The 27,894-nt window shown below is 50.1% G+C and overlaps 2 protein-coding genes across 3 annotated transcripts in view; one reads left to right on the top strand and one right to left on the bottom strand.

The window, feature by feature from the left end:
- Positions 1-27,894, top strand: part of SND1 (staphylococcal nuclease and tudor domain containing 1) — a 419,010-nt gene that overhangs the window by 349,615 nt on the left and 41,501 nt on the right. The gene's annotated exons all lie outside the window — the stretch shown is intronic.
- On the bottom strand, positions 6,166-10,150 carry LRRC4 (leucine rich repeat containing 4). The gene is made up of 2 exons (XM_027102043.1): positions 10,030-10,150; positions 6,166-9,845 (listed from the first exon to the last, which is right to left on the bottom strand). The coding sequence occupies exon 2, from the start codon at positions 9,743-9,745 to the stop codon at positions 7,787-7,789; it is 1,959 nt and encodes a 652-aa protein (XP_026957844.1). The 5' UTR covers positions 9,746-9,845; positions 10,030-10,150; the 3' UTR covers positions 6,166-7,786.

The following is a 27,894-nucleotide window of genomic DNA, read 5'->3' as shown; positions in this document are numbered from 1 at the left end:
GTTTTCCTCACAAATAAAATGAGAGGGTTCAACTAGATTTTCTGAATTAACTCGGAAGCTCCCTTCACTGTCTCCACATTCCTGAAGTTAGAAGCTGTAAACCATCATTCTGTCCTCAGTGACCATTGCCATTCCAAGGTCGACCAGCAGTGAGAACACACTGTGGAGCTGCCCTCAGCTGATATGATGCCACTCACTGGTCAGAGCAGATGTGGACTTAAAACAGGAAGGTGGAAGAGGAATTAAAGGGAAAGCTACCCTGCAGACCAACGAGCTGAAACCAGAGGCACATGGAATAGGCCAATTCCGTGTTGTGTTTGTGCTTCTCTGTGGCTTCAGAACCTTTTTTCCTCAGACACAAGCATACGACACATCCGGTAGTTCCTGTCGCTTCCCTCACAAGGGAAACAAAATGAAATGCAAACATGTTTTGAGCTATCTCAGTCTTGCCATATCCCTCTAAGTCTCCTCTCCCCATTCCTAATTTGAAGATTGTCTTCCCTTCCCCTGGTTCCTTTAGCAGTCTCTTCCTTGGCCCTCCCTCCTATCTTACTCCAGACTTCCCCAATTCATCTCCTTAAGAGATGAATTGGAAGAATATGCTGTCATGTCAGAAGGAAGCCAGTGTCAATTCACACAGGCAAACGCTAATAGGATAAAGTATTATCCGACTTCCTTTAAGTCCAGAAATTAAGTCGTCTTGCAGTGGTAATAGATTATAACTGTATCCACTGCAGCTGGTGGGCTGCAGGAATAGGCTGTTAGTATGAGGCCTGGCCTCCATTCCTGGGACTGTGATGGGCCTGTTGTGAGGGGTGCGCTGTGTGTTCCTACAAACACAGCGGCACTATCCAGGGAACTGCCTACAGCTGATTCAGTTCACCTCCAGGGTGGAACCTGAGTGGGAGGACCTGTATGAATGTTCTTAATGAACCTGGGTGAGTGGGTAGGGCCTTGAAGCCTGGGAAGAAGTAGCCCGAGGCCAGGAAACCAAACTTTGCACAGGGAACAGTTAGTGTGTGAAAGCACCTCTCCCTCATCTTTGCTGACTCATTGAGCGGGTAGAGTGGCTTATCTGGTAACTAAATGAGCACCTGCACAGACAGGGAAACCAGGGTTGAGACCTTATTAAAGAAATGTAAGAGGCTACAGATTAAGGACTTGCCTTGGGAGAGGAAGCAGAACTGTTAGAAGGAAGAAAGAGCCATCAGGCTTCTAGAATGGAAGGATCTTGCGGGATATCCTAGGTCCTATCATGGCAGACGGTTGTACGCAAATGGGAATTATGGGGGGGGGATCTGATAGGAGAATTAACGGGGGGGTGCTTTTTATTAATGGGAGATATAAGAAGGTGGGTGGATATTAAAGAAGCAAGTAGATCAAGGGCTGTTCCTTTGGTATTTAGTAATTAATCTGAACTTCAGTGATTGCTCTAGTATTGTTCCTAGGCACACAGAATGGATGAACCCGGAAGGCCAAGTACTACTTTGGTCCATGCAGTCCCCACACCTGGCATTAGAGTAGCCTGTCATCTCAGTGCCTCCCTGCTGTAGGTTTCAGAGTCTTTACCAGGATAAGCTAGAGAAGACAGCGCCATCCTCTCAGATGCTTAACTTCCTTTGCCAGGAGAGCCTCTCCGAGGGCTCTCCCCCACGGGCCCAGGCCTGACCTTTCTGACTCACTGCCAGGGTCCATGTGCACTGAACTCAACAGTCGTCATTATTTTTATGGGAAAACACGATTTATATAACACTCTTTTCATGGATAAATAGTGAGCTGCACCCTCTCCTCTCCTCTCCTCTCCCCCCATGACTGTGCCTTCACAGAAATGAGGGAGGCCCTGAGGGAGCCCGTCAGGATCAGAATTTGATTACAGCCCTGAGGGTGGGGTTGCCCCCCCACCCTTGCCAAGCAGTGGACAGCCTCCAGCATCGGGAACAGGACTGTCGTGGGCAGGTGGTTTGGCCCAAGTACTGACAGCAAAGCTGGCATGTTCCAGAGGATGAAACCTGTGATCATCCTAAAATCTAATTCTAGCCTCTCATTAGGAAATCAAATGCATTCTTTCTTAGGCTTCTCTTGGAAAGTTGATCTCCCTGCTTTTCTTCTGCTCTGTTCCGTGCCATGAATATCGCTACCGGCCCTACCCCCGTCCAGGGTCCAGCCAGCCTCCTGCTTGCTAGGGCAGAGGAATCTCCCTGGCTCTCCTCCCTAACTGCATTGCAGCCCCTTAGCCTGTGCATCTGCCATACAGCTCCATCCTGCTCTCACCTGCTCAAATTATGGTGCTTTTTCCTGCCTTTCTTTCCTTCAAGCCCTCCAATACTGCTTTGAAGCCCCAGCAGCCCTCTCTGTGCTCCCTTCTCCTTCCTGGTGCCTCCATGGGCCCACCTCCCTTGGCAAAGCACCCTGATAAGGAAACAGGGCGAGGTGACGAGACACTGGGAAGCTCACCCTCCTGGTAAAGGACCAGGACTTTTAGTAGGTGCTTCCTGTCCCAGCCCTCATCTTGTGCACCTCCAGCAGCAGCATCTTTCCTTTCTCCTGATCCACCATAAGAAAAGGTAATCCGTTCCTGGCCTAAGACAGTGCCTTGGGCCATCTAAAGAGCTAGATTAAAGAACAGAGCACAAGGCAGTGTTTTCCTGGGAAGAAAAGTGCACCCCATCTTTCCCACAGTGTTTGGGCTTGTAGATGGCGCTGTCGTGCTGCCCAGGACTTCTGGATAATTAATTAGCCTTCCTCTTTAGAGTAGCTCAGTAGGCATGTTCTCTCTTTGGACATGGATGAGGTTCAAGAATAGAAGTGGTGATGGGGGCTAGTCAGTTGGTCTGTCCCCTTATCGTCAAATTTCAATTCCTACAACAACTACGGAGTAGTGAGGTAGATACCAATATTATGCCCATTTTACAGATGAGGAAAACGAGTATTTGTCCAAAGTCACATAACTAGTAAGCGATAGAGCTGGGATTCAACCCAGGAAGACTGGCTTCAGAGTCCACACTTGTAAGCACTATGCTATATTGCTTTGCAGATATGTATATTTCACTGAAGGTTCCTGAAGCCTTTATCCCTGCTCCAAGAAGCAATTTACTTCATCTCAATTTAAAGCAAAGATGAAAACAACCTTAATCCACTACCCAAACCATTCTTCCCCCCCTCCGGGGAAAAGGGTGCTTTCTGAATGGACGGAAACCAAGAGAGGTGCTTTGAGCCAAAAGCTGCCTTGCAGTTTAGCTGAGGCAGGATTTAGAAATGGCGTGAACGGTGCCTGCATTAGCCGATGGCACGGAGTGCTGAGTGCCAGCAGAGGAGATAAAATCAGACATATGTTTGGATATAAATGTTCTCTCTCTTTTTCTTCTCTAATTTTAAGCCCTTGCTGCTTTGTTGCAGTAAAATGTTGAAGCCTTAATTGTGGGCTCTGGCCCCCTAAGGTAGTAGCCTGGGCTGAGTAAGGCCCACTTAGCCTTCTCTTAATCTCCACCCATCTCCACCATTAACGGCATGGACTCTGCATCTCTTCCCCATTAATAGGCATTGTCTTCAAAGGACTCTTTACTAGGCTGCTGCCCTCCCCCCCCCCGCCCCCCCCCCCCCCGTCCCAAAAAAGTTGCTAGCTACAGTACATGTTAACAGCCATGATAGAGCGGATGTCCCTAGGCCTTAGAAACTAGCCTGTCTGCTCTATCTTCACTGATAGTAGAATGCAGCTTTACACCAAAGAGTGATAAAAGACCCTAGAACAAATTGTGGGAGTGGCGACCAGATCATGATTTTAGAGCTGGGGCCAGGGTAGATGCAATGGAGGAGAGGAGTTAAAGAGCCCCCGCCTCCCCAGATAGTCTCATTGTTCAGCCAAATAAGCAGAAACCACTCCGCTGGGGAGAAGTTGCCCTTGAGAGGTGCTCTAAGGCCTCTGTCAGTCCTTTACTCTGCAAGCTTCCAAGGCTAAGGCTGGGAGAAGGCCAGTCCATCGTTCCCACTGTGAGCACCCTGCCTTGTCTACTTCACCTTTTCCCTAGCAGCCGCTGCCCTCTGTGGGATCCCGTGGTTTCTGCCTGCCATTGAACCTAAGAATCAGGAAGCTGTTAGGTATAGTCCTGAGAATCCAACTCCTTAGTCAGCACACGTGGCCCTTGGGCCACCTCTGGGGCCCCTGTGGTCCGAATTCTGCTCAGGCCCCGGAGGGCAGTAGAGCTGGTTCTGAAGGAGACTGGACAGCTCCAAGAGGAGGGAGAAGAGAACACAGCAATAGCTATAGGAAGGGCCCATTTTCACTGCATATTGGCCAGGAAAGAGAGATGTTCTTGAGAGCCAGTAAGAGCCTTTATGAGAAAGCACATTGGTTTGGGTAGTCAAGAGACCTGGGTTTCAGTCCCACCTCTTCCACTAATTAGCAGTGTGACCTTGGACTGTATCTTTCAGTTTCTCTGGGGCTCGGTCTCCTTGACTGTAAAATGTGAAGGGATTAGACTACATGGTTTTTCACGGCCTTTAAAAAATTCTGTAATGAAAAGTCTCTAACTCCATATAATCAGCGGCAGTCTTTTCCCTGTAACGTGTTGCTATGACTCCCCTCCCGAAGAGCTGCCAACCCGTGTTCCGTTCTCAGGTAACAAACCCTACAGCTTGGCCAGGCCGAGGATGAGTCACCCGCCCAGCATTAAAGGCTGCACTTTCGGTGCTCGTGGGACTCCTCTCTGAAAAGTTGTCCCAAGTGTCTGCTACAAAGGAGGGTGTACCCGACATCACGGCAGAGGAGAGTTGCCACTCTAAATGCTGAACCGGTGCCCAGGTCAGGGAGTAGGCCCAGTGGGGAAAGGAACTCCCCTTGCAGCTCTAAGGACACTCATACCCAGGACCATATTCTCTCTCCCCCAGGAACGTCCTTTGAGGTTCCTTCTGGAAAGCACTTCTCCCTCAGATTCCAAGACCTGAATATGCCCCACCCCCAGGACAAGTGCATTTGTTCATAGGACTCTTCCCCAGGAATGTTTTAGGCCCATTTCTTCCCCTCTCCCCTCAGATCTTTGTTCAGCCCCAGAGCCTTTGTCATTCCACAGCTACTGCATAGTTCCCTGGCCGCCCAGATAGCTGTCAAAAGAGGAGGGGTGTAAGGAAACGGGCTCCACATCCTCTATTTCTGAAGCAGCTCCTTCCTTCACAGTTGCCTCTGAATGTGTACCCAGGAAGCTGTTCTAAACAGCCTGAGCTGTGTCTTATGGCACTAGGAAAGGGGGTGACTTCTTGCATTTTTCAACTGGTCCTCGCCAAGTCCCACCCTTTTCTCGGCTGCAGCTTTCTCTTTTTACTGGGGGTAGGGTACTAAAGGACGGGCGGAGGAACATATCATTGTAGCCTAGAGACATGAATGGCAGTTTCTAAAAGTGTGAGCCCATGCATACACACTGCCACAAACACCGACACCCAGAAATGTTGTGTATGTGAAATACACAAACACACAGAGGAGGATTAAGAATTGGCCCTTTCTTAGCCAACTGCTGCAAAGTGCTGCCTGCCTCTCTCTGTGTTCAGCGCCAGGGAGATGACACCCACTCAGTCCCGATTCCCTGCACTCGTATAAATACTAGTGCTGAAGAGACGCAGGGTCCCAGTTCAGGCAGCCTGCCTGGACCACGTCCCTCGGCTACACATCAGGAGATCAATACCCACCACCACCAAGACACGTTTGACTGACTATTCAGCACCCAGAGAACAGAAGCAACACCGCCTGTGGGATCTTTAAGCACAACAACATTATTGCAGTGCTCTTAAATCCAGGTCCCCCGGGGTCCCCGTGCAGAGCTGGTGCTGCCTGACCAGCAGCTTCTGCTGAGGTGGCGTTTAACTCCTGGCCGGGTCCCAGGAGCTGAGGCTGACCCATTTCCCCCGCTTTTCCAGGGCACAGGGAATTCAGTTCTACCCCCCAACAGAGCCAGGGACTAACACACTTAGCTTGTGAACGGTGCACTAGTATCGGGGTGCTTTTATTTAAGCTAAGGAAAAGTGGCTGACAGCTTTAGCGTGTTCCCATACTTCAAAGAAATGGAAGATTGTCCTCCCCTCCCCTTTTTTTTCTTTAAATAGAAATTATTTGGTCAGTGCTCATAAGAAGCTATAGGTTCAGGGTCTTACTCAATTTAACCCTTTGGGGACACTGAATTAAAAATTGAACAATATTTATTAAAATACAAAAATACACTTTTCTCACGTTACAATCAGTGGCATTTCCCCCCCACACCCCACCCCCTTTCAAATCTGAACCCTTTATTTCCTTTTAAAGCTAAAATAATAAATGAAAGAAGTTACATCATTAAATGGACCAGAATAACAGAGATCTCTGCCTTCCCCACCCACGCCCGCCCTTTCTCTTCCCCCTCCTCCTGAGGTAGCCCTGGGAGAGGGAAGCATTTCCCCCCATTGTGCTACATTCAACAGGACTCCATGCCACACTCATTCTGTGTGTATCACTTTGTTTTAACTGTGGATTTCACATCTTTTTTGTGAACCATCCTGGTGAGGAAAGGCTTCATCACTTTCAATGAGCCTGTGCCCTTTTTGTCTCTCCTCTTTCTTCTCTACTCATGTCCTGCCCCCTCCCCATCACCACAACCAGTTGACATCAGCAGTAATAATCCCTAATGAATCAGCATTTAGAATAGTCACCAAATCACAAGCATGAGAAAAGCTTCCACTCCCCCAAGCTTCCCACTCCCAGCCTCTCCCCCCTTGTCCACCTTAAAGCAATCCTTTAAAAAAAAAAAATCATCAAATGCATCACTGTCTACAATCATTTGTCAGATACCAGGAACAACAGGTGGACATGGCACAATGCTGAGTTATGGCCTCCTGCGAATACCTTCTCTCTGCCTCTGCTCTCCCTTCCCATCCCCCTTTGGTACCACGCCCCCCTGCCCCCCCAGGGGCCACCTCCTTCTCCTGGGAAGCCCTGAATAGACACATGCCTTGCACAGAGTGGGTTAAGCCCAACTGCAGGAATCTGGTGCAATGTGAAAGCGCTTGACTGACAGCTACGCCAGCTCCCTTCCTTCTCTGCTCCTTCCCGAAGCCCTCTGTCAGGCGGGTCACGCCGTGTCCCACTGCACAAACCAAGAAGACTTGTGCACAGGGATGCACATACTCGGTCCCTTAAGGTTCCAGTTGAATTTTGGTGGTTTTCCTGTTTAAACTACATTTTACAGGTCTGTCTTTCCCTTGGCCTCTGAAGAAAAAATTATTGCCTCTCAACATTTTAAGCACAGTACAAATTCTTAGTGCTCTTTTTCGTTTGTTTGTATTCTTTGTTTAAATAAGATAAATCTGCAAAGACAGCTCTCAGCCTAAGAAAGATGTCTAGAGAAATGGGTATTCCTGTGTCCTATGAAGCATCTTCTAAAAAATGACAGTTCAGTCTACCCTCCACCCCTCAGCAGCCCACACCCTAACTCTTTAGGGATATTGGTTGGTGTTTTAGTTTGTTTTATTTTAGCAGTTTCAGCCCTATACCAGAAATCTCTCCTGGCAGCACAGCAGACTGACTTGTGGCTTCTATCCCACAACATTCCCAAGGTCCCCCACCCCCTTTAAATAGAACTTACAAGTTAGAAAATAGTTCTGTTTTGATTTTTCTTTTTAAATTTTAATATAATCTGTTTCTTTTACCAGCCCATAGATTTAATATATAAGCATATACAAGAAAAAGTCTCTCCCCACTCTGTACAAAAGTTGCTGTCTTTTGTGTGTGTGTGCATTCTATTGCATTTTATAAGTTTGGGGGGGGGAGTCATATTTGAGTTTCCTGTACCTTGTCCTTGGTATGGGTCTGAATGATATAAGGTTCAGAGATAGTAGTGACTGTGGGGTGCAGAGAGTTCCCCAGACTGTTTTCTGTCCAGTGGGCCCCATGTGCTGGTTTGTAGGTGTTGTAGTTAATATGGTCATGAATTGTGGGCAGCACGACTGCCCCCTCACCTGATACACCGGATGGAGCTGCTGCTGCTGCTGCAGATGCCGCCGCTGGGATGTCTTCATCCACCTGGATAATCTCAACAGTCCGGGCAGCTGTGACTGTACTCCTCTGCTGGTGCCGCTTGCGAAGTTTATAGAAGACAATCAACATGGCAGCAGCTAGCAGAGTCACTGCCACGAAGCAGCCAATGATGATCTTGGTGGTCTTCATGACTTCATCCAGGCTGGTCTGCATCTTATCATTGGTGTCCGTCGCGGTTACCGCCACCTGCTTGGGCACACGGGTGGTCTGAATGAGCACCGTGGTAGAGGTGGTATATGCCGGCTGGTAACCAGTGGACGTAGTAGGAACGGGCTTGTACTTCCGTGTTGTATCCTCAGGCGAGATCTCAGTGGTCTCCACTGTGACAGTCGTGAAGAAGCTGTAGTTGGAGGTGTTGAGCTCGGCCGTGCTCACATTGAGGTAGGCCGAGGCATTGGAGTTGCCCGCCACGTTGGTCACCATGCATGTGTATACCCCAGTGTCTGAGAGCAGCACATGGGAAAAGTTCAAGGTGCCGTCGTTGAGGACAGAGATCCGTGGGTGGCGGGAGGCGTGGCTGAGCACTGTCCCATTGGGCAGCAGCCACTTCACGGAGGACATGGGGGGAGTCCGACACTTAAGTTCTGCCATCCGACCCTCAGAGATATTGAGGTCCCGAGGTGCATCCATGATGAAGGGGGCAGAGCACTGGAAGGAGGCCTGGTCCACCTCCACCAGGTAGCGGCCTCGCATGTGCAAGGGAGCATGACAGCGGCCACAGCAGGTGGAATTGGTGGGTATGTACTCTCGAAGCCACCAGGCTAGCCACAGAATGTCACAATCACAGTTCCAAGGATTGTGGTGTAGGTGCAACTCCACCAGGTACCTCAGTGGGGTGAAGAGGTCATGGGGCAAAGAAGAGAGGTTATTGTGAGCCAAGTTGAGTTCCACCAGGGAGGCCAGCCCATCAAAAGCATTCCGCTCGATCAAGCTGACCTGTGAGTTCATGACCCACAGCTTCTTGAGGGAGCTCAGGCCATGGAAGGAGCCAGGCCTGATCTCAGGGAAGTGGTTTCCTGACATCTCCAGCTCCTCCAGCCCCACCAGGGGGGTGAGGTTGGGCATATCTTTAATGTTGCACATGCCCAAGTTCAGGTACTTGAGGTTGAACAGTCCCTCAAAAGCCCCCTCCGAGATGTACTCTAGCTTCTTGAGCTCCCCCAAGTCCAGGCGCATGAGGGAGGGCACCCGGTTGAAGGCGTAAGAGGGGATGCTTTCTATGGGGTTGTTGCGCAGCCAGAGCTCCCGCAGCTTGGACAGGTATTCGAAGGCCCCGCTCGGGATGACTGTCAGCCAGTTGTCAAACAGCTCCAGGGTGTTGAGGCTGGCCAGGCCGTTGAAGGCCCCCACCTCGATCTGCCGGATGGAGTTCCTGCCCAGCTGCAGGACCTCCAGGTGGTGGAGGTGGCGGAAGGTGTCAGCCTGGATCATCTGGATGTTGTTTTCCATGAGGTTGAGGTACCGGGTGTTGGAAGGAATACCCTGAGGGACCTCGGAGAGGCCCCGGCGGGTGCACACCACCTTGCTGAACTGGTTACTGCACGAGCAGACAGACGGGCAGTTCTGGGGCCCGGCGGAGGCGGCAGCAGCGATGGCTGCACACAGAATCCACACTTGCGCCGTGAGGTAGACGACGGGGAGCAGGACGGCATTCCAGGTGTGGTGCACAGTTACCTGCCACAAGAGCTTCATGGTGTGGCACGTTCATAATTCACCACCGCCTGGGATTTTGGCTCGGAAAGGAGAACCAGCCCTACCCCGGCTTAAGTGAGCTAGGAGCTCCTCTTTCCATCTGGAGAAGGAGGTGGGGAGGGGGCGATTAGAGAGACGGAGCAGATCGGCCGGAAAAAAAAATCATGCCAAACTAAAGAGTGGCCCCTCGTCTACCAGCCCCCCCTCGAGGCCAGCCCTCGGAAAGCTGGGACTTTCTCTGCCCCTTTGCGACCATCCCCACCCAGTCATTCGCTCTCACCTACCTCGGAAGGAAGGAAGGGAGGGAGGGAAGAACTGGCGCGGTGTCCTTAAGCGTTCGCCGCCGGAGCTGGCCACCTCGTTCCCATTCTCACTTCTTAGTTTTAATTAACAAAAGGGGGAAGTAGAGGGGGCGGGGAGGGCAGAGGGGAGGGGAGGGGTGGGGGAGACAAAATGGCTTCTAGTAAATCCGGAGCCGGCTAGCGGAGCCGCGGAGTTGAGGCGCGCCGGGAGAGCCGAAGCCCGGCGGGCTATGCAGGTGCATGCCCCCCCCTCAGCCCGAGGCGGGGCGCCACCAGCGCTTCCCGGCTTTGTCCTTGGACCCTGGCCCCGGCTCGCACCAGCCGAGGAGGAAGCCGCTTCATCGCCGGAGTGTGCCTCCGGCGCCCCCCGCCCGCTCCGGGGCTGCCACCCGGCGGGGAGTGAGGGGGCGCCCCGCAGCCTCCCAGGCCGCGCTCGCTGCCGAAGCTGCCGCCGCGCTGGCCCCTCTCCTTGTGTCGGCCGCTCCCGGCCCGAGGCAGCTGATGCAGTCGTTCGCTCGCGGTGCTGCGAGAGTTAAGAGGAGGTGTTCGCCGGTCTTTCGCCCCCCCCCCCCGCCCGCCCTCCGACACACACCCCCTTCTCTCCTCGTCTCTTCTCTTAAGGGTTAAAAAGACAAAAACTGGGCTCAGTTTCCCAGTCCGCCGGCTGCTGGTGCGAGGAGCAGTAATCCGTCCAGCCCCCCGAGGGGCAGCGGCGTGGAGGCAGCGCCGGGACCTGGTCTGCCGGCCAGAGGAGCGCGCGACGGCCGGGTCGCCCCGCGCCGCAGGCCCCTTCGGGGAGTCCGGGGGCGGCTGCAGCCCCCGGAGGCGCGGAATCGCCCGCCGCAGCCGGGCCGCCGGCGGGCCGCCGGATCTGGCTTTGTGCAGAGGGAGCGAGTTCAGGGCTCCGGCCCCCGGCGCCTTCAGCGGCTGCGCTGCCCGCGGACTGCTGCAGCGGCCCCGGCGCTGGCGGCGGCGGCGGCGTGAGCAGCGGGGGTCGCGGCTGCGGGGAACGCTCCGGAGCCCGGGAACATGGTCCCCACTCGCTAGCAGCGGCGGCGGCGGCAGCAGCAGCAGCAGCGGGGCCCCTGTGCACGGCGCCCACCGTCTCCTCCTCGCGCCAGGCTCGCGGTGTTGCAGGCAGCAGCCACGCAGACTGCTCTCTCATCCTTTTGTCCTTCAGTCAGAACGTGAATGTACTGCTGACGCATACTGTTCTGAGGAGAGAAGATTAGCGTGATGCAGTGCTCTTATGTATTAACACCGCTCCCCCTCCGCTGCCTGCCCTCGAGGGGTTAACGCCGGCGCCTTCCAGCGCCGCGCCGGCCCGCGCCGCGCAGCCCCGAGCTGTGCGCCTCCGTGCGACTTCCTCCCTCCCTCCCTCCCTCCCTTCCTCCCTCCCTTCCTCCTTTCCTTCCTTCCTTCCTTCCTTCCTTCTTCCTTCCTCTCTCCCCCAGCCCCACCCCCCTCCCCGGCCGCTTCCTCCCCGCCCCCTCTAGACGCTGGGAGCGGGCCGGGCGAGGGAACAGGAGTGAGCGTCAAGTGGGGGGCCGCGCGCAAGTCGCAGGCGTGCGCAGCTATTTTGGTCCGATCGCAGGGAGCCGCCGGGTGGCCGCTGATAGGCTGGAGCGGCGCGGGGCTGCTGCTGCGGAGGGATCGCGCCGGCCCCCGCCCCCGCCCCGCCCCGGGCACCGGGCACCCTCGGGCTCTGGGCGCGCTGGGCTCAGGGCCTGGGGAGCTGGAGGCGCGGCGGCCCTCGGCGGGGCTGCTGCAGTTGGCGGGCCTCCCGCCCGGACCGCGTCATCCTCACCCCCGGCGACTGCGGACGGGGCGACCGGCCGCTCGGCCCGGGCTGCACGCTCGGAGTTCTGAGCTGCACTGGGGGACGCGGGGGCGGCCGGGGCGCTGCTGCACATGTGTCTGTTCGTCCTGCCCCTTCCCTCGCAAATTTCCTCACCCGTCGTCGGCTTTAACTAGGGCTTTCACTGATAATTTTCTTAATGAGGGTTGCGGGTGAGGCAAACCGTGGAAGGAAAGACCAAGTGCGGGGAGCTAGGGGAGTAACAACCTGGGACAGCGCGCCAACCAGCTGGAAGGATTGAGGTGAACTCCCAGCAGCCAGGGCACAACCCGTTCATTAAGCAGCCGGAGCCGCGGCTTCTCACTTTTCGCAGCCCCGTGCCCTTTCCCCTCCGTGCGCCCAGAGATTGGAGGGAGTGGGTCTTAAAGCTTCTGCCCCATGAGCTCCACCAGCTCTTCTTTGTTTCTGGGAGTCCCTGGGAAGAACTGCGTAGCGTCCTGCCCCTACTTCCGGTGAGAGGCGACCCCGGGGCGTTTGATGGACCAGTGTAGGAGCGAGAACAGGACTTGTTCAGAGTTTTCCCACCGGGGAAAATGACTCCTCTTTCTCTGCCTGGTGCGGCGGAGGCCAACTGTGGCTTAGCCCTGGGAAGCCAGCTGGCAGAATATGGCACTGGTTTAGTGTTGCTTCTTTTCAAGGGCTACCTCCAGGCTCCTTTCCTTGTGCCCGCCCACCTCTGCCTTGGCAAGCTTGCTTGCCCATCACCTACCTGCACGTGGGCTGTTGCTTAAGAGGAGGAGGTCCTGGCCTGGATCTCTTAGCTCTCTGGATTCTGCCACACCCTTATCTCAATATTGTATGCTGCCCAGTAATCTGAAACCTCCTTAAATATGCCAGGGAATTTTTGAAGTCCGTGGAGGGAATGGAAACAGCTCCATTGTAGGCAATTTGGATTCCCTGTCGTTTACCAACTTTTTTATTATGTATTTGCAGTCAAATAATAACAACATTAATAGTTAATATGTTACCTAAGATCACATAGTAAGCGGTAGAGCCAGGCCTTGAACCCTGGCAGAGCTCAGATGTCTAGGAACTTGGACAGTAAAAGTGATTCTCCAGAGTTTTCTCCCAGTCAATAAGAACTCAGGTTTCATTCATTTACTTCAACAGTCATTTACTGGGATGTTTGTCTACTGTATGCTCTCCACTATACCAAGGATGGATGGATGGATGGATGGATGGATGGGTGGGTGGATAGATCTGTTCTTGTTTAATCTGCCTTTACCCAGTGACACAGTTGCCATAGTTGTCTCCATTTTATGGATAGAGGTACTGAGCTCTGGCAGGCGAATAACATGCTCAAGGTCATACACCCAGAAAGCAACAGAGGCAGCATCTCAATCCAGTCTTCAAACCCTGAGTCCAGTGTTTTCATCGCTGCCACAAAGATGTCCAGTATGTTCACTCTGCATAGAGTAAATGGCGGAGACAAGGTGGGGGGACAGCCTGCATAAAACATTTCAGGGAAGGGTATATGGAATATACTAGAATGAAGGGTGGGAGAGGAGGGGCTGAGAAAATAGATCCTTTATTTAACTCGTTTGACTCACAATTACTAATCAAAGAGAGAAATGGAGGTTGAGTTCCATCTGGGCTCTTTTTCCCTTCTTGACTAAGCCCCATTTGCACACCATCAGCTTCAAGCAGGACACACCCATTTATACCCAGGTGTGAGTCTAGCCTGACAGGTATCTGTGGAGGAGAATCGAACACCCGCTGTTGAGAAGGTCTCTCCTTGCCACAGCTGGCATTGAGCTGGTAGGGTTCCAGAGGGACCCCGGCCAGGGTCTGGATGGCGCCCTGGTATATGGCTGCCCCTCCCCCCTCAGGCAGAAGCGGGGCCTGCCTGGCTGGTGTGGGCAAACTCAGAACCCATCTGTTCAGCTCCAGGCCCAGCAAATGTTGTGTAGGTGGATGGAAGGGTAGGATCAAACCGGTACTTAGTAATGGGGTGGTCTCGTGGTAAATATTTGTGAGTGATATCACCCAAGCTTCGTGCAGCTCATGGAGTTCTAGATAGGGGTACTTTGCCCTCTGTAGGCCAGCTAGGCTAAGGGAGCATCATAGAAACCATCAACTGGACCAAGGAGGCTGTGGGACCATGGCAGCACACACAGCCCTTTTGAACTGGAAGTGGCACTGAAGCCTCTAATCCTGTCGCTCGAGTGTCGTCTAGCCATCTGTCTGTTGCTCCTCACAGCCCCTGCTTCTGCCTGCGTCCTTGATTTGGAGTGGTGCCACCAGGGAATAAAAAGAAGAGGAAGGGCTTAAACTTGGAGAGGAGAAAAGGAGAAAACCCCGGGTTGAGAGTGTTTTCACTTGTGGTTTCCCACAGAGAGACTGCTGCGATAAAGCAGAGTTGAAGAAGCCAGCCAGTGATCCGGCAAGGCTGTGTCAGCCGCTTGTTACCTGCACTAAGACTGGGATGCCTGAGTTCTGGTCCCTTTTCTGCCACTGATTAGACATGTGACAAAGCTTAAATTAAGACGGCTCTAAACCTTGGTTTCTTCATTTCTAAAATTAAGGGAATGGACTAGAAAGTTCCTTCCAGCTCTCATCGTCCACGATTCCCACCCCTCCTCAGATGTAAAGCTTTGTGAAGAAGATTGATCCTTTGGGGTTGTAGTCAAGTCTTGGTAACGCACCACAAAGTTGAGAAGCGAATGATTCCTTCAGTTGAATCGAGAAATCCACAGTGCCAGAGCAGAGCAGACTGTTTTCTCAGCTACGAAAAAGGCCTGCAGATCACAGAGTGCTAAAGCTAAAAGGGACCTTGGAGATCATCTGGACTTAACCTCTCATTTTACAGATGTCGTTAATGAAGTTCAGAGAGGCATAGTGACTTACCTAGAGCCACACTACTAATTAACATCAGAGTCTCTGTCCCTTCTGAGCTCAGCCCCTCAGTCAAGACGACAGTATGTGGCTAATTGGCATTTAAACCTGGGGCTTGAAGATATTTCCAAATGCCTGCCTTCTGTGCTGTTGTATGCAGGTGCTATCATTATACCTTGCTGGGCTGGGTTAACGATGGGTCTTTGATAGAGCCATTCAGAGTGACTTTGGACCCCTAATAAGAAGTGGAGGGAATTCCCTGTGGGTCCAGTGGTGAGGGCTCTGTGCTCTCACTGCCGAGGTCCCGGGTTCAATCCCTGGTCGGGGAGCTAAGATCCTGCAAGCTGCGCAGCGTGGCCCCCCCATAAAAGAAAGTGTTAAAAAAATTTTTTTGAGAAGAAATGGTCGTCCAGGGGACTGGCTAAGGGGACCCAGCATAACTGGGCGCCTGGTAAAGCCCATGGTAGACCATTCCTCAGCCTGACATGCATCGCTGAGGCATTACCCTCAGCAGCCACTAGATGTCCGTAATGCTTCGCAGGGTTTGCCAGGAGTGAGCAGGGTGCTACCTTGCCTCCAGTAGGCTTTTGGCCCCCTCAAGGTGGGTCCATCCGTGGCAGGAAGATCACATATGTACCCCCTGAAACTCTAGTTCCTATTTGCAATATTTTTCGGCTGCCAAACCCTACTCAAGTACCTTATCTGTTTTTATACTGTTTACACTGCCGTTTTAACTAAGAAAAGAACAAGAGCAAGGGAGGAAAAGCGATTTGGAAAATAGGAGGAAAGAAAAAGAAAAATAGTATGGAAATTGACCTCCACAAAGGGAAAGACATCAGTTGGTTGGTGAATTAGTAGTGACAAAACATAAGAAATGGTCTATATGGAAAAAGTCACCTTCTCCTACCTAAGGCAATGAACACATTGTGTGTGTGTGTGTGTGTGTGTGTGTGTGTGTGTGTGTGTGTGTGTATGTATTTGCATCTCTCACTCACTTCCACCCACATGTACAGATACTCTTCCAGGGTCAACTGGTCATGAGGTTTCTGTTTAGTGGATAAAGTCACCATTGCAAAAAAATAAGGTTATTTTTCTTGCCTGTGGTCCTGAAGTGAGCCTGTGACTATGCCATTACTACCCACAGTCATAAAGGGAATGGATTTTATTCCTTGAGCCTGATGATTCAAGGCAACACAGCTGTTCTAGACTTACTCACTCTTCCTAGTGCCTCCAAATCCACTGTCCTTTTCCCCTAAGAACTCTGCTCTCTAAGGAAGTCGGAAGGAAGTGGACAGAAAAGCACTCTCCCTCTGGGTCCCATCCAGAGCAATTTGTAGAAAACCTCAGAAAAGAAAAGATGCTTAATAAGAATGGCAAAGGGCTATAGAATGGAAGGGCCTCATCCTCTTCTCTGAGGCTGGTTTCCTGGGGCTTAACCGTTTCTTTTCGGGCTGCCAGGCCTGAGTGAAGGGAGAAACCTCCCAAGGCCCCAACTGCCGCCTCTTTTGGAATAGACAGTTGGTGCCCATTCTAGCCACAATTGTCTTTATGGTCAAACAGCCCAGAGAGGTCCAGCCAAAAGCCTTGGAAATGTACTCTTCAGGTGCACTAGCCCAGTACAGGCCCTGTGGTTTATCCTTCCCTTTAACTGCCTTTGTGTAGCAGTAACAGTAATGATGTTAACAGCAACATTTCCTGGGGCATTGATCGGTACCCATATTAATCATCACAACAGCTCTGTGAGGTGGGTGCCATTAGATTCCCCATTTTGCAGATGAATTTAAGACGCTTTCTCAGGATCACAGAACTAGTAAGTGACTATATCAGTTTCCTAAGGCTGTCATAACAAATTACCACATATTTGGTGGTTTAAAACATCAGAAATTAGGGCTCCCCTGGTGGTGCAGTGGTTGGGAGTCCGCCTGCCGATGCAGGGGATGTGGGTTCGTGCCCTGGTCCGGGGGGATCCCACATGCCGCGGAGCGGCTGGGCCCGTGAGCCATGGCCGCTGAGCCTGCGCGTCCAGAGCCTGTGCTCCGCAATGGGAAAGGCCGCAGCGGTGAGAGGCCCGTGTACCAAAAAAAAAAAAAAAAAAATCAGAAATTTATTCTCTCGCAGTTCTGGAGGCGAAAAGTGCAAAATCTGGTAGGACCATCCTCCCTCCAGGGGCCCTAGGGGAGAATTTGTGCCTGGCCTTTTTTGCCTATTCCAGCTCCTGGTGACTGTCCCATTCCTTGATTTGTGGCTGCATCACGTCAATCTCCTTCGTCATGTTGACGCCTCCTTTTCTGTCTGTCTCCTCTTTGACTTATAAAGGACACTTGCCATTGGATTTAGGGCCCACCTGGTCAATCAAGGGTGATGTCATTGCAAGATCCTTAGTTGCATCTGCAAAGACCCTTTTTCCAAATAGGGTAACATTTACAGGTTTGGGGGTGGGGGGGTGGGCATTATCTGTCTGGGGCTCATTCAGCTCACTGCAGTGACAGAGCTCAAATCTATTCAGCATTCAAATGTTAAACCACTGTGATGCTGCGATGTGCCACTTAAGATATACCCTCCCTCTTACCTCTAGCAGGTACATCCTCTGTGTACCTGTGCTTGTGAGGGGCAGAGGAGAGGAACCAGGTGTCAGCGGTATGGCCATTGGGTCTTCCCGTTGGAAAGGGAGAGAGGGTTCCCTCAGTCAGTGCAACAGTTAGGAAACATCACGTGAGCCGAGGGAAGGGGACGTGTGGACCAGAGAAGCTCAAGAAATCTGCCTTGATTCCTTTTCTTGATAATTTTCTCATTCTTTACATGGCCTCTTGATTTTATCCCAAAGATCTTGGAACATCTAAGCATTTACCAGTAATATTAGAGGTACGTCTTGGCATTGCTACAAAATTTGGCTCACCTGTAACTAAGTCACAGAAATGTTGAGCTTCCCACTCATTGGAGATTAAGAAAGCCCTAAAGATCAGAGCCCAGCAGATACAAAGGCAGATGTGGGAGTGAGAGTTATGAGTAAATGGCTTTTCGAGTATCTCCAGCACAAATTTGATCCTTAACCCAGAGTCCATGCCTGCAGGTACACACACATACACAATGGTTTTATAAATTTATTCATGTTTTGGTTGGTGAAAGCCCAAACACTTTTTTCCCCCAAACTGAGTCCTACATGAAAGAGGGAGGGAGAGAGAGAAAGAATGAGTGAATGCATGTATGCATGCATTCATACATACATGTTAGTGGGCATTATACCATAGTGAAGGTTATGAAAATATTCTGGAATCAGAGAAACCTGGGTTCAAATCATGGTTCTCTCTTGCCTACTGTGTATAATATATGCTGTGTATATAAGTTGCTTCTTTAAGCTTCAGATTCTTCATGTGTAAAGTGGGATTAATAACTATTTATTTTGTGGTATTATTGGACTAGAAGCAAGTCAGGAAAATCAGTCAGTCTTAGCTGATAGTAATAGTAGTAGCAGCAGCTGTTACTTTCTAATAAGTAACAGACCTGGTGCAACCAAATAAAAAATAAATAAAATTAAAAAAAAAAAGAATACCCAGAACCTTGTAATTAAAAAAAAAAGATCAGCTTTTTTTTTAAAAAAAAAATACGGGGAAATTTAAGGAGGATCCTAGTGGTCATAAGGTTTCGCCAGTCCTCAGTTTTTAAAATAAGGAAACTAGTATAGAAGGGAAATATTTGTATCCAAAGTCAATTACTGATAGAATCCTTTTTTTTCTTTTATTTTTCCCTCTCTGCTCTTGGTATTGCACCTAATTTAGACCTTTCGTTCTTCATTTGAGATATAAGGTGTTTCTCACTGTTTTTAACAGTTAGTTTTGAGATAATTTTAGACGCAGAGACAGGTTGAACATACTCAGACTATAGGATATGGTCTTCACCCAGCTTACTATTATGTTAACATCTTATATCACAGAACATTTACTCAAAACTAGAAATTAAAGGATTCCCTCTAAATCTATCCTCCACAGCCACCAAAGCCATCTTTGTGACACTGTGACAGATCATGTTATTGATTTGCTTAGAACACTCCAGTGTTCTTCCCCTCATAATTCAAATAACGACCAAATGGTGTACCATGGACCACAGGCCCTAAGCTGTCATGCCTTGCCTGCTCCTATGCCCTCGTGTTTTATCATCTTCCTGCTTACCCCCTACCCTTCAGCTATGCTGCTCTTCTTTTGGAATACTCTAAGCTGGTTCTCCCCATTAGGGCCTCTGCTCTCTCCTCTGTCTGGAGTGTTCTTCCCCCACATCTTCAGGTGGTTGGCTCCTTCTTGAGCAGGTCTCTTGGGACTTTCCATGACTACCCTGTCCTTTAGACTACTTTAGTAGCCCCACCAATCATAGTCACATCCCTGGGTTTTATTTTCTTATTTGATCTACCATCATCTGAAATTCTCATTTACTTGCACACCCCATGAAAGCAGAGGCCCTTCCCATCTTGTGCCCAACACCTAGATCATAGTGGTGAATTGATTATTTCAGAGGAAAGAGGACTATTCTTTGACCCAAATGAATAGGAGTTCAGGCCTCCCTAATGGTGTATCAGTAGCCCTAGCCCTACTCCATAAACCTTTGAAAAGATAGGTGAAAAATGACCAGCTTTTGGGACTTCCCTGGTGGCGCAGTGGATAAGACTCTGTGCTCCCAGTGTAGAGGGCCCAGGTTCGATCACTGGTCAGAGAACTAGATCCCACACGCATGCCGCTACTAAGAATGCACATGCCACAACTAAGGAGCCCATGTGCCGCAACTAAGGAGCCCGCCTGCCTCAACTAAGACCTGGTGCAACCAAAAAAAAAAAAGACCCCGAACCTTGTAATTAAAAAAAAAAAAAAAAAAAATCAGCTTTTTTTTTTTTTTAAATACTGGGAAATTTAAGGAGGATCCTAGTGATCATAAGGTTTCGCCAGTCCTCAGTTTTTAAAATTCCTAACCCCTTGCTGACAGATTTATGAGCAAGAGTTTTATGGAGGTATCGTCAAGGCTCACGGGTTCTTGGCAGTTGTGGATATGTGAAGAGTGAGCAGAAGAGCGAGTACAGGTACACAAATACGATTATCTGCGCTCATGGATACATGTGCCTGTCATTTTCAAATTTGCTAAAGTGCATTTTCTCCGAAGGGAGTGAGGGCTGTTGAGCCTGAAATAGGGAACACCAGGACTGTAAGATGAAATGCTTTGAAAGTGGCTATGCCAACGCTAATTAAAGAACGTTAGGACAATCACCACTAGCAGTAGTAAAAGGCGCCTCATTACCTCGCTTTATGGAGAGCTGGGTAAACTTAAAGGCAGCAATAATTATCCCACTGAGTGCTGGAGCTCTAGTGCAGTCGGTGGGCACCTGGCTGGGCAGTGAGAGGATCCCAGAGCTTCTGTCCAGGGTCCTTATCTCTATTAGCTGCAGTTCCTAAATTTTGCATGACTGAAGAACAAACAGTTCCATCAACAGACTCTTAACTTAAAACACTCAGGGAGGGAGATTAAAGCAAACAGCTGTTTGGAGAGTCTGACTGGGAGCCTGGCCACCTGGGTCCTTCCCCAGCTTTGCTATTGGCTTTCTTTCCCTTTTCCCACGAGGGAAGGTGATTCTTGCTGTTGTGACTCCACTTTCCTTGACCATGGATATATCACAGATTTTGTTTAAAAAAAAAAATAGTCGCATGGGGCTTCCCTGGTGGCACAGTGGTTAAGAATCCGCCCGCCAATGCAGGGGACACGGGTTCGAACCCTGGTCCGGGAAGATCCCACATGCCGCGGGGCAACTAAGCCTGTGTGCCACGACTACTGAGCCTGTGCTCTAGAGCCCGCGATCCGCAACTACTGAGCCCATGTGCCACAACTACTGAAGCCCGCGCGCTCTAGGGCCCCCATGCGGCAACTATGGAGCCTGCGTGCTGCAACTACTGGAGCCCATGCACCTAGGGCCCATGCTCCGCAATGAGAGAAGCCACCGCAATGAGAAACCCATGCACCGCAACGAAGAGTAGCCCCTGCTCGCCCCAACTAGAGAAAGCCTGCGTGCAGCAACGAAGACCCAATGCCGCCAAAAATAAATAAATTAAATAATTTTTTTAAAAAAACAGTCACATGGCTTAGGGCTATTCTCCTGGGAATATTCTAGGACCCCCTTATGGAGCAGGTCACTGCTTCAGAGAAGACCTTATAGTTTAGAGAGAGTGAACAAGATGGGAACACACTTTCTATACTTACCCTAGGGCATTTCTGACTGAATTTAAGAAACATACTCAGCTTGGAACTTTTTCTGTGTTTTTAATCTGTTCAATTTGGCTTGAAACCCGTTGTGCCCTTTGCTGCCGTTTCTTCTTGTAGCTGTTCCATGGCCTGTACAGCAGTGCCATGTAGGCACTGCCTTCCCTTTCCCAGGCTTCTTTATCTGTTGTTCAGTCTCTGTGGATCAGCATCTGTGGCCGTCAAGCTGCCTCGCACAACTTGTTCATTGTTTTCAATTTTATGTGCCAGTTTCAGCTATAGCTCGGGTTTTCTTACTTCCAGTTGGTATGGCCTCAGTTCATCATCCAGTACTGGCCTGATAAGGTGGGTTCATTTGTCTGATCTAAGGAGTTTCTGAGGGAGACTTGGAGGACCCCTAATAAAAATGTGGCCTTGAATTTTGTCTCTTAGTTGCTGTTGTGACCGTCCTCAGCCCACCCCATCCTTGAGCCAAAGGCCAGGCTCTTACCCTTAGAAGTGGAGGGGTTGTGCAGCACTGGGGACAACAGGAGCCTAGCCTGGAGCTCACACCACTGGCTTCTCCATGAGTCATCAAACGACCGATGGGTGGGTTGGCTGACACCCAGGTTCCTGGGTGCTGCGTTCCTTTTGCATTACGTGCGCCTCTTCAGGGGTGAGATCTCCCCAGCCTCCAGCCTGCCCTTGATCCATGGTTTTAGATGCAGTTCTATCTGCACATGCTTCCAGTGGGAATCACCTTTATACCTAGAGGAATTTGGGGTGGGTAAATGTGAAATAAGGGAGCTAGGACCCTCAGCTCCTCTAGCAGTTGTAGAGAGAAGAATTAGAATTCCCCAGCTGGTTGGTTCGTCAGGCTGTCATATTCCTGTTTTCTCTGTCTCTTTCACTTACTGTCTCTCTCACGTGCAGTTCGGAGTTTGGCCAGAGCGGATAGGTAGATTTGGTTGTTTTTACACAAGGGTAACACGACGATCTCATTCTCCTTTACCCCAGAACACTGCCCCTGGCCATGAGTCCCTGCCTTTTCAGGTTTTCCTCACTACCAGCCAGGAATGCTAGGCGGCATGCTCGGGAACCTGTCGTGTTGGTCTACCTGGAACTGTTCCTCTGATGGACGCCAGACTGAAATGGCTCTGCTGCTGATAAGGGGTGCTGGAGCCCCACTTTTGTGGGGCCCCCAGTTCGGGGTCTGGGAGTCTGCTACCGTGACACCTGGACACTGACAGCCTGGCTAGAGGAGCGCTTGTTCCGTGTCACTGTCTTGGTGACGGGGGCCAGTTTGTGTGACAGCCCAGTGAGGCTGCTTGATTTGTATTCAGTGCACCAGCCCTAGAGAAAAAAAAAAAGTCTGAGAGGGGCCTTGCCAGCCAATAACTCTGAAAGGATTCTTTGTGTAAGTGAGCAGTCTCTGGGCTGGACGCCCTCCCTGCCCCCAAGCTGGCCTCGCTGGCCCAGCAACTCGGTGGTGCTTTGGAGCTGGCCCCGAGCCCTTGGGGTTCACTCCCGAAGGGGGGACCATCTTGGGATCCCAGGCACACAGAGACTTCAGCTCTGTCCTTCCTGCCCTGGCATCTGACAGTCTGCCTCCAAATGCCAGTCCGTGGGGTCTATTCAAGGCCATGTGTGCCCACGAGACAGTAAGTGAAAGAGAGAGAGATGAGTATGAAAAGACCAACTGACCAACAGACTGAGGGCATTCTAATTCTTCCTTCTAGTGGAAACCTCCAGAGAAAGATGGAGCCTGTGTCCAACACTCCGGGGGGGCTGCTGCATCTCTCTTTCGGTCAGCAGGACCCTGTGTTGGCCTGAGCCTTTTGACTTCCTAACCAATTAAAGCAGTCTTTTGCTCCCGTTGTCTGAACAGCGACAGACCTTCTGCTCCTGCACACCTGAGAGCTGCAGGGTAAATGTCTTTATCAAACTGAGACTAAGAGGGGCTCCCGCCCTGATCGGAGGCCAGGCCTGCCTCTGGCCTCCAGCACCACCGTCGACAGCCCTGCCCATTCTCAGCGCAGCTTAGGGGTGGGCTTCCTGCCAGCTCCGGTCTCAGTCTGTGTCTGTCTCTTTAAGAGTGTTATTTGTTATTAACGAGCTTTCTGAACACATAACCTCGACTTGCTTGCTTAGGTGAATAAGACCATTCTTGTTAAATACTGTTTTCTAGGAAGGAGAAGAAGTAAGCCGGTGTTGAAGGTTAAGACTCATGTGTGAGCCTGGAGGGCAATAGCGCTGGGAAGCATGGGGTAGGGGTCTGGCATCTCTGTGTTAGGCTGCATTTGTTGTGAGAGAAGCCGAGAGGTTGACTGAATTTTGTCCCATCACGTGGTCCGTCTCAGAGGTGAGCCTGTCCCCTCGTATTTCAGTGCTACTGGGTTTCTCATTCTGGTTTCACCTTTGCCAGGGATAACCCCCCCACCTTTTGTCTCATGTTTAAGATACTGATCAAGGGCCTGATATCCAACTCTCTGGACAAAAATATCAAAAAATATGGTTCCCCATATTTAGTCCACCAAAATGATGTACTGAACATTGCAGCACTTTTATAGGGTGCCCATTAAATAGGACAGTGACCCGACCACAGTGTAACCTTCCTCTAGGAAGGGCGGTGGGCCTGAGAGAGGCTGTGTCAGGGGCCAAAGCTAGCAGAGTAGGGTCTCCTGCACTGGCCCAAACTCAGCTTCTCCTGAGGAACGTTTGGTCCCCCAAAAGGAATAGGGATGTGGTCCCACACAGCGACCCACCCACAGACTCAGTGCCGTCACATCGGGGTTCGTGGAGAAGAAAACCAAGGAAATATTTCCATGCGTCCGAAGGAAAGTGTCTCCCAGGCCCACTCCCATCTCCAGTGCCCCTCTGCCTCTCTTGGGCCTGTGGCACTTTTGGTTGGTGTGTTAATCACTTCTCCATGCAGCACCGTCAAGGAGCTTTGCAGCCCTGATGTGAAGTGCGGGAAGATTTTTTCAGACCCCATCCACAAAGGGACAGGCAGGCAGGCTCCTGACAAAACAGGCTTTGGAGGCAAATATAGCCCTACCTGTTTCACAGAGACCTTTGTCCCCTGGAGCAGGTCAGGTGTGAACAGAAATTCTGAAACCAGTGACTTGAAAGCTGGTTACCAAGGAATGTTCTGCATGGGCCCTGTGCATGTACAACATGCTTATTTTTAAAAGCCTTCCTTGTTCTCGCCTTGCTGGAATCATTCGTTGTTTTTCTCCCAGAGAAGATAATAAAACGGGGTTTAGAATAAGGAATGTGCTGGTCTTCCCTTGCTCCTAACCTCTCCCATCTGTTATTCCTCCTCTCACTGCTACTCCCAAACTTATAATTTAAGAGATCCTTCGAGAAGGGACTAGGGATGGCCTTGCTCTCATCCTCAGGTGTAATAGCCTTTTCCCATTCGTTTTTTTTTTTTTTTTCCCACATAACTCACATGGAATGGAAGGAATGAATCTGTTTCTGGATTGATGAGTCTCATTCAGTCATTGTCTACATTGGTCTCTCTGGCCTGCTAATGCCATTTGAGTTTCTAAAGTCCTTACTTTGCAAATGCACTTGTGTCCTGGGTTTAGCTTCTGATTACAGGATTAGCAGAGATTATACAGTCTGTCTGATGTCTTCTCCAAGCTTTCTATCAGATTTGTGGCTATGAATTGAGAGATTTGTACATCGACAGAATAGAAGCTACAGGCAGAGATGGACCGATGAGGGAAAGAAGAAAAAGGATCTCGTGTAAAGAACTGGCATGGTATCAGTCCTGATATTTGAATCAAAACCAGTTAAGAATCTGGGAACCTAGACTTTCTACCTCTTGATTTCATGACTCTGCTCCACCTGTGCCCTCTTTCCTAGACCAACTTTTCATGAACCCTGACTCCTCCCCCTACCCACCCCAGTTGTTGCACCGGAATAGAACCCTGAGCCGATGCTGTGGGTGGCAGCCTTTGCTAAGAGCTCTCCTGGCATCAGCCATCCCTCTGCCCTCCATCTTGTCAGTTCTCATTAGACAGCAACTCTTCAGTTGTACATTGAGGACCCTGAGAAGCTGGAAAAAAATGACAGATGGGCTTAGGACACAGAGCAACTCCTGTGACTCAGAAACATTAGGGTATGCGGCCACCTAGTTTTGTTGTGGAGGTTAAAAAAGACACAGGTAACTATGGAAAAGGCTCATGGGTCACTGTAGGCTATAGGTGCTTCGTGCTGCAATAGACCATCTGTGCAAGAGACTGACCTCTCATAGAAAGTCAGTCCCAAAGTAAGGCAGCTCCAGGGTGGGTTAGTTTAACTGAGATGAGGCCCCAGGTCAGAATCGGGTACCTTAGTTTTTTTCCTCTTCTGTGTTTGAACCATTCCCTCAGCGTGACCACAGTTCTTTCTTGGCTGCAGGATGGTTGCCATAGCACCAGGCGTTGCATGCCCACACACCGATCTCCACAGGCAGGAGAAGCAGTGTGTTTCTGCATCTCTTCTTAAAAGCAAAGAAATCCTTCCCCACATGCCTCTCACCTGACTTCCTCTATATCTCACTGTCCAGGTTTGGATGACACTACTAAACTGTGATGTGCCACCAGGAAAGAGAACTCTGCTCCCCAGTGATGGACTGAGTGAGACCAGGGTTTCATAGGGTCCATGAATTCGGATGGGGAGAAAATTCCGTCTTTATTAGCCTCTAACTCAAATTTAGCATGTCCTTTGAATGTGAATGTAAGCCAAAAATCATAGTAAAACTAGTGTATCTGTGATTTTGTCACCAATGGAAATCACAAGTATTTTTATATCACATTATAATAGTTGCAGGAATTTCAACATTATGTTTACTCTTATCACTGCCTTGAGATTATAGATGTCAGACCTACTGCTAGATCTTGTTATTTGGTGTGTTAATAAAGAAGTACATATATTTACTATATCCTGATTTGGGTGGGTTTTAAAAAATATTTTAATAACTGTTTCAGTGTAAACGGTTTCCTCTGCAATCCCATGTACTTTAATTAGTGTATCCAAAAATGTTATTATTCTATGAAGGGGTCCATAGGTTTCCCTCGACTGCCAGCAAGTCCCATGGCACAAAAAATAACTTAGATCGTCACATTTTCCTGAGTCACATAGATATCACAAGGAAAAAGGACAGAGACTTGCCAGCAGGGAGAAGGGGAAATGGCTATTGAGTGGCAACCATCGGGCCTTTCCCCAGCAAGTGCCCATAGACTCAGGCAGCCAAAGTGCCACCAAGTGGTTCCGGCCCTGCTGTTGCCCAGCTGCGTTTAATTTACAGCTGGGTCTCCTGAACTTGAGGCGTTCGTTATACTGTCCATGTGCTATTGCCAAGTCCAGGTACCCTCTATACTGTTATCTCCTTAATATTTTTCTTTAAATCACTCTGTTCTTTCTGAAACTATTTTGGAACTTTTAAAAATGGAAACATATCACTTATCATAAATGAAAGGAAATTTTAAAAATAAATACGGAGAATGCAGAACAGTGTTAGTGAATTCTGGCTAAATCCTGTTTGCCAGCAAGGCTCTGAGCCTGAGGTCTGCCCGGTTTTGTTAAAGAGATGCTAAAGACAGATTAGCAGTAAATCAAGACTTTCTCCTTAATTTATTCAGAGTCACTGAGAAATAATTGAAAATGGAACAGCACGGTTTGTGGTTGTCATTCAGTGCCCTGTCATTGCCCCATCTAAAATGATTCACTCCCTTGGAAAAAGCAGGGTGATGCCAAGTGACCCTACCTACAAAGGGAATGCGGTTAGTCGGACTTAGTTTTCATGAACATGTCATCTCTTAATGATCACTGCTTTCTAAGAACTCACAAACTACATTTCAACAACTGCTTCTGGGATTTGGTCCAGGACAGACTTTAAGCTTTCTTACCTGTGGTTCATGGACTTCACCATCTTTCCTTTTCTTTTGCTCCATTCTTTTTTCCCTTTTTAAAGGTCAGACTAGCGTTCGCCTGTCTCCATTCTGACAGCATCTCTTCTGTTCTCGCAGGTCCAGCAGCTGTCAGAGAACTGATGAGGCTTGATGTTACTCAGTGGGACTTTAGCGGGAGGCATCAGTTCTGGAACCCAGTGGCAGAAGAGGCAACCCCTCTTGGCATAGTCCCAAAGCTCAAAGAGGACAAACTAGGTGAGCAGAGGCCCTAAAAGTCAGAAGACAGGGGCCTGCACCAGAGTAGTTTTGGCCCTGCTCCCAGCAGGAGAGGAACACGCAGAGGGGATTGAACTGGGCATGCAACTTCGGGGTGCAGAGCCAAGAGTTGGAATCGGAGTATTTGAGAGCTGGAAGGAAGCTCAGAAGTCTAATCCCATCCCCCATCTAGAGATAAGAAATCACAAACCCAGAGAAGTTAAGCCATAAAGTCACACTGGCACACGGTAGTGGCAGAGCTGAGATGAGAACCCCTCCCCTGCGCTATTTTCACTCTTAAGGTACTAAAAGTACATTCTCCTCCTTCCGTTCACAGTGTTAAAACAGGGCTGGGGGTCACTCTCCCACCCTCCCCTTCTCCGCTCTCCTTTCCCTTTCCTCACGGTCATTGTTTCACCCCTTCTTCCCGTTGCACCTCCAGGCCCTCGTCCACGTCTGCAGCTCTGCTTCTCCCGAGCCCTCTCTCATTCCTGGGGCCTTTTAGGACTGGTGTTGAAACTGTAGCAGAGAATGTTCTTTCTGGTCATGTCGAACCTTTGTGCCGCATGCGCCTCTTCGTGATGTAATGCTGTTGCTGGTGGGCATCTTTATGATGGGAGATGAGGAGAGCTCAGAGAGAACTTCTTCCATCTCCCCTCTCCCATCTCCCCCACAAAGATTCTAGTTGCCAAGTGTGGGGAGGCCTGGGGTCTACATTTCTCTTCTTTCCTGTTCATCTCTGGACCTCCGAGAACACAAGAGGTTAGAAGCTCTGGATGGAAGGGG

This window comes from Aethalodelphis obliquidens, unplaced genomic scaffold (genome assembly GCF_003676395.1).
Source record: "Aethalodelphis obliquidens isolate GAN/ISIS:26980383/991018 unplaced genomic scaffold, ASM367639v1 scaffold5, whole genome shotgun sequence".
Lineage (NCBI taxonomy): Eukaryota > Metazoa > Chordata > Mammalia > Artiodactyla > Delphinidae > Aethalodelphis > Aethalodelphis obliquidens.
This window is presented reverse-complemented; position numbering and strand designations above follow the sequence as displayed.